We start from the raw sequence: 10,863 nt of genomic DNA on the forward strand, positions 1-10,863 counted from the left end.
GCTTGTGGTCCACTAGATCTCTTTCTGCCATACTCCTTCCTAGACAGTCTCTTCCCATTCTGTATGTGTGAAACTGATTGTTCCTTCCTAAGTGGAGCACTTTGCATTTGTCTTTATTGAACTTCATCCGATTTACCTCAGACCATTTCTCCAATTTGTCCAGATCATTTTGAATTTTGACCCTGTCCTCCAAAGCAGTTGCAATCCCTCCCAGTTTGGTATCGTCCGCAAACTTAATAAGCGTACTTTCTATGCCAACATCTAAATCGTTGATGAAGATATTGAACAGAGCTGGTCCCAAAACAGACCCCTGCGGAACCCCACTTGTTATACCTTTCCAGCAGGATTGGGAGCCATTAATAACTACTCCCTGAGTACGGTTATCCAGCCAGTTATGCACCCACCTTATAGTAGCCCCATCTAAATTGTATTTGCCTAGTTTATCGATAAGGATATCATGCGAGACCGTATCAAATGCCATACTAAAGTCTAGGTATACCACATCCATCACTTCTCTCTTATCCACAAGGCTCGTTATCCTATCAAAGAAAGCTATCAGATTGGTTTGACACGATTTGTTCTTTACAAATCCATGCTGGCTATTCCCTATCACCTTACCACCTTCCAAGTGTTTGCAGATGATTTCTTTAATTACTTGCTCCATTATCTTCCCTGGCACAGAAGTTAAACTAACTCGTCTGTAGTTTCCTGGGTTGTTTTTATTTCCCTTTTTATAGATGGGCACTATATTTGCCCTTTTCCAGTCTTCTGGAATCTCTCCCGTCTCCCATGACTTTCCGAAGATAATAGCTAGAGGCTCAGATACCTCCTCTATTAACTCCTTGAGTATTCTAGGATGCCTTACATCAGGCCCTGGTGACTTGCAGGCATCTAACTTTTCTAAGTATCAGAGGGGTAGCTGTGTTTGCTGCTTTTACAGATCCAGACTAAGAGTCCTGTGGTACCTTATAGACTAACAGACGTTTTGGAGCATGAGCTTTCGTGGGTGAATACCCACTTCGTCAGATGCATGTAGTGGAAATTTCCAGGGGCAGGTATATATATGCAGGCAAGCTAGAGATCATGAGGTAGTTCAATCAGGGAGGATGAGGCCCTGTTCTAGCAGTTGAGGTGTGAAAACCAAGGGAGGAGAAACAGGTTTTGTAATTGGCAAGCCATTCACAGTCTTTGTTTAATCCTGAGCTGATGATGTCAAATTTGCAGATGAACAGAAGCTCAGCAGTTTCTCTTTGAAGTCTAGTCCTGAAGTTTTTTTGCTGCAGGATGGCCACCTTATGGTCTGCTATAGTGGGGCCAGGGAGGTTGAAGTGTTCTCCTACAGGTTTTTGTATATTGCCATTCCTAATATCTGATTTGTGTCCGTTTATCCTTTTCCGTAGCGACTGTCCAGTTTGGCCGATGTACATAGCAGAGGGGCATTGCTGGCATATGATCGCGTATATTACATTGGTGGATGTGCAGGTGAAAGAACCAGTGATGGTGTGGCTGATCTGGTTAGGTCCTGTGATGGTGTCACTGGTGTAGATATGTGGGCAGAGTTGGCATCGAGGTTTGTTGCATGTATTGGTTCCTGAGCTAGAGTTACTATGGTGCGGTGTGCAGTTACTGGTGAGAATATGTTTCAGGTTGGCAGGTTGCCTGTGGGCGAGGACTGTCTGGATATGTGGACTCTCTACTCAGACCCTATGCCACCAGCACTCCCAGCTATCTCCGTGACACCACTGATTTCCTGAGGAAACTACAATGCATTGGTGACCTTCCAGAAAACACCATCCTAGCCACCATGGATGTAGAGGCTCTCTACACGAACATCCCACACACAGATGGAATACAAGCTGTCAGGAACAGTATTCCTGATGATGCTACAGCACAACTGGCTGCTGAGCTCTGTGCCTACCTCATGATCTCTAGCTTGCCTGCATATATATACCTGCCCCTGGAAATTTCCACTACATGCAACTCTGCCCACATATCTACACCAGCACATCCCGTTAGCAGTGCTGACCGGAGCCACCAGGGTCTCTTTTCAACTGGGCGTTGCAGTTGAAAACACGACGCCTGGCAACCCTAATCAGGACCCAGATGCTGGTCAACTGGATCATGTCATGATGCGCTCCCTCTCAGCCAGGTTTTAAAGAGGACTGGGGGGAAGGGGAGGCAGCAATGGCCCTTCAGGCACTGGAACTTTTATAGAACTGTAGGGGCTAAGGCCAAAGCGCTGGAGGAATTATACTGAAATATCCTGCAGAAAGTGCATATGTTTCTTTTGTTAGAAAGCAGAAGGCATGGCCCTCCCACTTTTAAAAGTGGGGGGAGCCCCCTGACTGCCCCAGTTCAGCACCAGTGATTACCTTTCCTTTTTTTATTTCCTACTTTTCAGAGATTTAAGTTTAACTGACTTCAACATTCTGGAAGGACACAGGACAGCATTGGGCAACTTTAACTCCGTATTAACAAAGATTTGGGGAATTTAATTTCCATGGCTTTTCAATAAGTAATTTATCAAAACCCCCACGTACCACTGACCAGCTCTCTTTCTCCCCTGCCACTGACTCCTTAGCAACAATTACCCTGGCCAGAGGATGCACTGGCTGCATGTTGGACCCATCACTGCCTCTGCATCATTATATCTCAGATCTCTCTGCCTGTCTAGTACAGCCTGGTTTTCTCTTCTGAACTGTCCTTCCCAAGAAGAGGCAGGCATCAACATGAGAACCAGAGGCAGAGCAGAGAATGTGGGAACAAGTATGGCGTCAGTGAGGCTATTTTTTGAAGGAGGAACAGACATTGTGGGTGATGTGAGAGGAAGGATGGTCCAGGATAAGGACATGGGACTTAGGAGACCCAGGTTTAAGTCTTTGCTCTGTGACAGACTCCCTGTGTGACCTCAGTCAAGTCAATTAGACAAGCTCTATCTCAGTTTCCTATCTGTAAAAGTGGGGATGACAGCACCTCCCTACCTCATCTGGGTCTTGTAAGGGTAAATACATTAAAGATTGTGAGATGCTCTGATGCTATAGTAATAGGGCCATATTAGTACCTATCTTGTTTGATTGATGGATGTGGGGGATGAGAGAGACAGAGCTGAAGACCCCACAACATCCTCCACTGCACCACTCTGACCCCTTCTTTCCACCTCACCCTCTTCGGCAGTTTCCACACCATCCCTCACCTACTCTGACTCATATAGTCCTACTAACTGCTGAGATATCACTACTCCACTACTACTACTACTGCCCCAGTCCCTCCAACATGCCTGTTATTCAAAGCCACCCCCAAGAACACCTACTATGCCAAATCCCCTCACCTCCCCCCACACACACCAGCTGCTTTGAGTACCTCCTACACACACACACACACACACACACACCCCAGCTCCACCTTGCCACTTCATGCTACCAGGAGTGGCCACAGGGAGGTTGGAAAGTGGTGAATCTGTGAGGAGTGCATGTACCAGCTGAAGACAGAAAGGATCAGGAGAATGGAGTTGCAGAGTCTCTACCCAAAAAATCTGGGAAAAGCATATGGGAAGAGACTCTACACATTCATCTGCAGCATAGAAGGCTTACAGTGGGTATACATTGCAACAAAACATCCGCAGCTGGCCCAGGTCAGCTGACTCAGGCTCATGTGGCTATAAAATTGCAGGGTAGATGTTCGGGCTTGAGCTGGAGCCTGGGCTCTAGGACCCTGAGAGTAGGGGAGGGTCACAGTACATTACAATTTCATGCACAGCCTTAGCTGAGTCAGCTGACCCGGGCCAGCCACCAGTCTTTTATTGTAGAGTAAACATAACCTCAGAGAGATGAAGTGGCCATTTCATGTTAATGACATGTTCTCAGCTAAATGAGAACACCCCAGGGAGATCAATACAGCTTTAAACAATAGTTCTGAGACACGTGAACTGCTCTATTAATCTCAGTGGGTGTTCTTATTCCTCTCCCCTGTGACTGCACTGGTGAGCCCGTGCTGTGCACCAAACATGCCGATTCGCAGCCCCTCACCTTAGTCTTAGCACTGGGTACAAGTTCCAAGAATGCCTGTTCTCAGCATCCCACACAGAGGGACTAGGCTCCTCCAGACCCCAGCTCACATGGCGGGCAGAGAGGGGCCCCACCAGGGAATAGATACCCTTTAAAGTAGCTTTACTAAGGTAAATGTCACCAAAAGTATAAAATCCCCTTGACACAGGTGGATAGTAGCAACACACTTACCTATTGCTCTCACATTTCTAACAAAGGCAGGACCTCAGACTCACAGTTCATAGGTGCATCTTAGGTTCAATGGCCACAGCACATCCCCTTGAGGCACACAATTCCTGAACCAGCCCTCGTCTTGCTATATATAAACATGTCCTTGTCTTTGGCTCTATCTACTTTCTTAACTTAACCTTGACAATTTCTTCAATATAGCTCTTCTAAAAGGCCAGTGGATGCCATGCACTAGCTGAGATAAATCCTGAATAACTGAGATGAGTTTTAGGGGCTCATCCCCTAATGAGTCTAAAAGGCTGCTCCAAACTATGCTGGCTGACAATGACTACGGTGAGATTGAAATGACAGCTGGGAATCAATGGTCCTTACAGAAGCCTCAATCACATTCCATACACCAAAAGCAGGAAGAGGGAGTGACATAGGAACTGCTACAATCAGGTCTATGACACTGGAAGGGTCCCCCCCCTACACTGGATAACCCTCTGATGGCCAAGTTCATTATCTCCATTGCTGCACTAAACTTCCCAATCTGACCACTCTACACAGGTTTATGTGATTCTACAAGGTGAAAGACAATGAAGAAACAAGATCCCATGATTTCAAAACTCAGCTTTGAATGTCAAAATGATCATAATTGTACTGGAGCAATCTGATTATTAGAGTGGCATATAGTGAAGAATTGCACTAGAACAGCACTAGAGTGGAATACAGCGTTGAGCCCACAAGTCAAGGAGAAGTCTGGAACATGAGATTGTTTAGGCACTTTTATCTCCATAAATATAGAACACTACAGAGTTTCATAGCATAGCCCTAGGCATAAAAATAATGCAGATTCAAGATAATCAGTCACGGGCAACTCATTGCTCTATGTCAGTGGTTCTCAACCTGCTGGCCACTTGTGGCCCAATCAGCACACATTTGCGACCCGTGACATCCTCGTGGCCATACAGGTAGTATATATATATATTGTGTGCATGTGGCCCATAATGATAAATAGGTTGAGAACCACTGCTCCACAGATCCAGAGGTCAGGTAAAATTACTTATTATTGTATTTTACCACCACAATTTAAAGTATCACACAAGATCTCAAAGTTCAAGGGGCTTTAGCTGGTTTACTTGCCAATGTTTGATATATACAAGTAATATATGGGAATTGATTAACAACACAAAGTTTACTTAGTACAAGTGCTCTCATATTATGAATTCCATATAAGTCTCAGAAAAATGTGCCAAGAAGGAAAATAATATTGAGCTAATTAGCTATTTTAATATACATTATATGGATGTGCTAAAAAGCATTATCTGGCTTTATTCCATAGGTTTAAATAGAAAAATACTCTTAAAGATAAACAGAAATGCTTTTTCTTAAATATATATTTATTTTAAAAAATAATTAAGAACTCATATCCATACATGTGAACTTCCCACAAGAATTGAGGACAACACCAAAAGCAGCATGAATTTTGCAGCTCCCTGTTCAGATAAGGATTCCCTACATATCACTAAAAAAAATTAATATTTAAAAAAAAAGTTTATGAAAACCAGTCAAGGTCCTCCTTCTTAAGGCCTATATTTTAAGGCCTGAATGGACCAATGTGATCACCTGGCCAATTTCCTGCACAGCACAGCCCATAGATTTTCACCCAGTAATTCCTGCATGAAGCCAAGTAACTTGTGGTTAAACTTGATCATCACCACCTTAATTATCCTACACTGATTGCAAGAAGAACTGGTAACATCAGAGTGCTCCTACTTCTCCTTAACAATAATGGGCATTACATCTGTGTCTGCCATAACTCCAAATCAGAATTCATATTCAAGGCCCTGTATGTAGCTTGTGTAGCAGCACTGACACAGGAAATGATTGCTGCTGGTTGACCGCCATCACTCTGGACACACTAAGCTACCTCTCCTCATTGGTCTAGCTGCACTACCGCAATTACAGAAACTAACAATGCATTGGTGAATTTCCTATTATTACTCTCAGATAATTTGCAATTCAGGCAAATATTCCTCACTCCCAAAATAATGATACAACAAGGTGTTTGCATCCTTATGTGGCTAGGATTAAGATTGCATGTGAAGCAGCACCACAAATAAGCATTGCCTGATTTTGAATTTGGTGTTTTGAAGTCCCACATCCCAGAAGGATATATGGAGCAGAAGGCATTGTTCTGTGGCAGCATCTTAACTTCATCTCAAAGATTTTTGTAAGTGATTATTTTTTAAAGAAAAGAGCAACTATAACTTTGTTTACACAAATAAATTACTCATCGGAATAAACATGAATGTTCTCTGGCTTTTTAATGATGAATTAGATCACTTCTTGACGTCCCTTCCAGACCTACATTTCTATGATTCTATGAAATTATCATATTAATAGATCCTTTTAATTAAATAAATCTTTTTTTAGTTCTTCAGTGTATATTTTACTTTCAAAAGAATAAAACATCACTCCAAGCAGCAAATTTGTACATAATTATCTATTTATAAATGCTCATTCTGCCATGTCATTTTAAAAAAAACATTTTGTTATATTAATCACATTTTTAAACCACTGAATAAAAAAGAAGAATTACCCCTTCAGGATTATATTTTGCTAGCACACCATTACCATGGAATTCTTCCAGAACATCCTTAATTTTCTTGGTAGAGTCTAGAATAAAGTAGAAAAAATAACAGGAAATTGATTTATACGGTATGAACTGTAGTCAATAAAAGTATTATTTGTTTCAGATTGAGTTTGTGCTGTTGAGAATATAGTCTCTTTTCAAAGTGCATGCGTAATCTCCTCTAGGAGTATGAGAATTACCAGCGCAGTAAGAAGAGAACATATTGTACCTTCCAATTTAATAAAAACAAGAACAAAAACAAAAACATCTGAAAAATTGTATACTCTGTGACCTAATCTTTGACTGTGGTTGAATAACATTTCAGAAAATGCTGTTTGCATCAGCAACTTTAAGTCATTTTTGCACTCTCCTGATCCTGTGCCAGCTGTGAATCAGGCTAGTCCTCAGTGTAAGTTAGATGCTTTCAGGCATAAGTCACAATGGACACAAGGGTCATGAAAGCAGCCAGGACACACCAGAATGCAGGGAAGACCAGGGCAATGCCCATTCTCCGCAACCATGCCCTCTATACCAGCCACAGGGAAGAGCATAGAAGCCATTGCACCAACTCTACACCACTGAAGTATTTTCTTACTGTGGCCAGTTTTGCAAGTGTTAGAGTTATTTTACCCCAGCAGAGTGTGCAAAGCAACACTACTGCAGCAGAAGTATGGCTCTTTAACTTTTCTATTTTCTCCCCACCGCCTCGTTATAAATGTTAAACTGAAATAGAATGATTTTAAGCACTCCACCTGCAGGAATTCTCTGTAGGTATTGACTCACAACTGGTAAATAATTTTCAACTGACATTCTGACTGCTCACTATTAATACAAAAATTTCAATAACTATTCACTGTGCAAATCCCTGGACTCAGATTCTTTCAAAACACGCCATTCACTTACACATGAGCATTTCACATTATTTGAAACAGCTAACAGAAACTAATAACTCAGTCATGTCTTAAAATAGCTTTCAGTAGGCACCTCAAGTTACAAATAGCAGGCGTAGCTCTGTGCATTTTTTTAAGTTATAATCAGCAAAATACAATACTGTGGTAGCTTTTAAGAGTTAAAAGAAATTTACCATCTGCAAACTGACTTAAAAAAAGAAAATGCATCTTTAAATCAATAAATAGACCTGAAAAGGGAAATAGGGCACCAAGGAAGAATGTATGTAATAAAAAAAAAAGTCCTGGTTGTAACACTTTACAAACTGAGGGGAAACAATTTCAGAGCAGTTCAAGCACTGTAAGAACTAATGCTTTCACAGTTCCATTATAAATGAAAGCTCTGGACAATATAGCTCTGACGGTCTTTAGCCCATGCAAGCCTCTCCAGCATGACAATATTGCGATCCATCAGAGAAGACTCCTCAGCCCCCTAAGAGCCCAACAATGAACCCCCTTGGCAGACATAATATTTGTATTGAGAGACAGACGAATAAGACGCTATAACGAGAGAGACTGTTGCTAATTGCTGTCTTGTTGCATGATCTAAGGTGTGTGCACGCCCTACAATCTGAAATGCACCAAACAAGTTCACTTCATTTTCTAGACAAAAAAAAATCTTTGTAATAAGGAAAACAGTACTGTATAATGTGAATTATACACTAAGTTAAGAACACAGATACAGGGCAAAATTAGCCCAATTTGTATTATTAAACATTAATGTGATTGCAGTGCCCAGAGGAGGCCTGACTCAGTATTAGGGCCTCACTGTGCTAAGCGCTATATAAATTCATATTCCATGCACAGAAGCACTTCAGGTTCTAAGGCCCTGATCCTACAAATATTTAGTCATCTGAGGAATTGCACGAGGGAAGCACTCAGTTGGATGAGATCTTTCCTTTTGGGCCGCATTCAGAGCTTGCTGATGGACAACTTCTCCTCTTTTACTGGACCCCTCACACTTGGGAGAATCTCGAAAGGATCTATTCTACTGACCATCCTACTGAATAACCATATGAACACACCTGCACTATATCTTAATCATTTCCCATGCTGATAGCAAAGTCATCCAACTATCTCAGAGCCTGACTGAGATCAGCAAGTGTACGAAAGGTGGATGGCTGCAACTAAATCCGAGGAACACAAAGTTGATGTTGGTGGGAAGACAGCTAAGTAGAATAGACAAATATAAAAATTCCCCCTTTCTGGGGCAGAAGCTACCCCCAAATAAAAGCCTCACCTATCTGAAGTGCTATAAGGTTAAGGCTTTCTATCAGAAATGGCCATACCTCTTCCTTCTTTTGTTTTCCCAGCTGTATTTTTAGTCATCTTTAAACAAACATTATATACACATATAACTTTAAATAATACAAACATCATTACCAACAAGTTGGATATGTTTCTTATAACTTCAGAAAATTTTTAATTCTGCTCCCAGCAGTGATGCTTAAAATTTTTTTTTTTTAAATCTCAAGTAGAGCTAAGATGAGGAAAGTTTCAGCAATAGTATCTCTAACCCTTCCCTTTATGCATGCCAGCTGGACCCTGTGGTCTAATGACATACTTCTCCCATATTCTGCATGTCATTGAAAAGGAGGGATGAGGGTCTAACTTCTGCCTGGGTTGCCCCAGATCCCCAGGAGTCTTTTAAATTCTGGACAGGTAGTATATTCATCATAGGCACAATGTGATACATCTCCCAACAACTGAGGCATGGTCATTTATCATTTCCCTTTGTTTATAGTCTTTCAAGCAGTTTTCAATCCATAGGACAGTATTAATATCCGAGCCAACTTGAAATAGTTTTTTAAAGTGTCATGAGACAATATATCAGCTTTTTAAAAAAATCCAAATATATTACATCTACTGCCTGCCCTTCATTCACTAGGTCTATCAGAAAAGAAATCAAGTTCTCTTTTCACAGTTTCGGTAACATAAACCAATACTGGGAGCATATTCAGCCCAGCTTGCTTTAATAGGTTTCCATAAAAGGACTTGTATTGTAAGATCATTTCAAAGCTTCGTTACTACATGAAGATCACATCAAATAAAAGAAGAAATATTGGTTCACAAAGTTATAAGCCAGTGAAAATGGGAAGATCCAACAAAATACCTTCTCAACCATACTGATAATTAAAATAGCTAATGAGTAAATGCTTCCTGGGAAAACTGAACAAATTGCAAAGTATGATGTGGATCAGGCATAATACAAAAAGGAAACAAAGTGATTAATCGTCCAATGAATAATTATTATCCTTCTTTGTGAGGAAACCATTCTAACAAGTAATTGCCCTGGAAACACTGCTTCTACAGGCAGGACTATGTATTGATCCAAAGTAGGCAATTTCAACTTGCGTGTGTTTCTTTGGGGATAGGTAGGGTGACCATACGGCCCATTTTGACTGGGACTGTCTCTTTTTTTAAGCTCTGTCCTGACCTTTTGTGTGTGGTGGGTTTATTGGGGGGGGGAGCACATGGGGGGGGTGACAAAAGTAATGATCAGTTGGCAAGAGCAAATGGGACAAATGCCCACTTTTGTCCAAAAGTTGCATAGAGGAATGTGCAGAAGGGGCAAATAGCGATGCCAGTTCTGTGGGGGATGAGGGGGAAATCAGACCTCTGGTGAGCAGCAGCAGCCATGCGGGGGAAGGGGCAGACAGGGCTCTGAGCAATTCCAGACCCATACAGGGGGCAGGCAGGGCTCAGATGAGAGCCCTGAGAGGGAACTGGGGGGCAGGACGTAGGCCAGGTATTACCTTAAATCAGTATTTAGATACACATACCCTAGTCGAAATGGTTACAACACATAACAAAAGCTGGGGTACAAGAATCATCCAATGTGATTATTATACAACAGCGCAGAGCAGACAGGATTAGCTTTGATTTGGAGAATTTAGTAGGCTAAAGGTTGGAAATGACAAAAAGATCATAATACAGCTAGGACATAAGGTTGCAATCTGAATTATGGGCAAGGTGAACAGTTTAGAAAAGTTGAATTAGATGTGACGGTGCTACTTTTGTCTTTCAGTTAATTTGGAGAAGAGAGACACTTTTTAGATCTGGGGTG

The 10,863-nt window shown here is 41.7% G+C and overlaps 1 protein-coding gene across 6 annotated transcripts in view; it reads right to left on the bottom strand.

Annotated features, from left to right (window-relative positions):
* DGKB (diacylglycerol kinase beta) overlaps positions 1–10,863 on the bottom strand; it is a 565,198-nt gene that overhangs the window by 447,204 nt on the left and 107,131 nt on the right. For all 6 annotated transcript variants that reach the window (XM_030550690.1, XM_030550689.1, XM_030550688.1 and 3 more), the window contains exon 3: positions 6,817–6,893. In XM_030550690.1, the coding sequence (XP_030406550.1) occupies positions 6,817–6,893 (77 nt within the window). The remainder of the gene's footprint in view (positions 1–6,816; positions 6,894–10,863) is intronic.

The sequence above is a fragment of the Gopherus evgoodei genome, chromosome 2, assembly GCF_007399415.2.
Source record: "Gopherus evgoodei ecotype Sinaloan lineage chromosome 2, rGopEvg1_v1.p, whole genome shotgun sequence".
Classification (NCBI taxonomy): domain Eukaryota; kingdom Metazoa; phylum Chordata; order Testudines; family Testudinidae; genus Gopherus; species Gopherus evgoodei.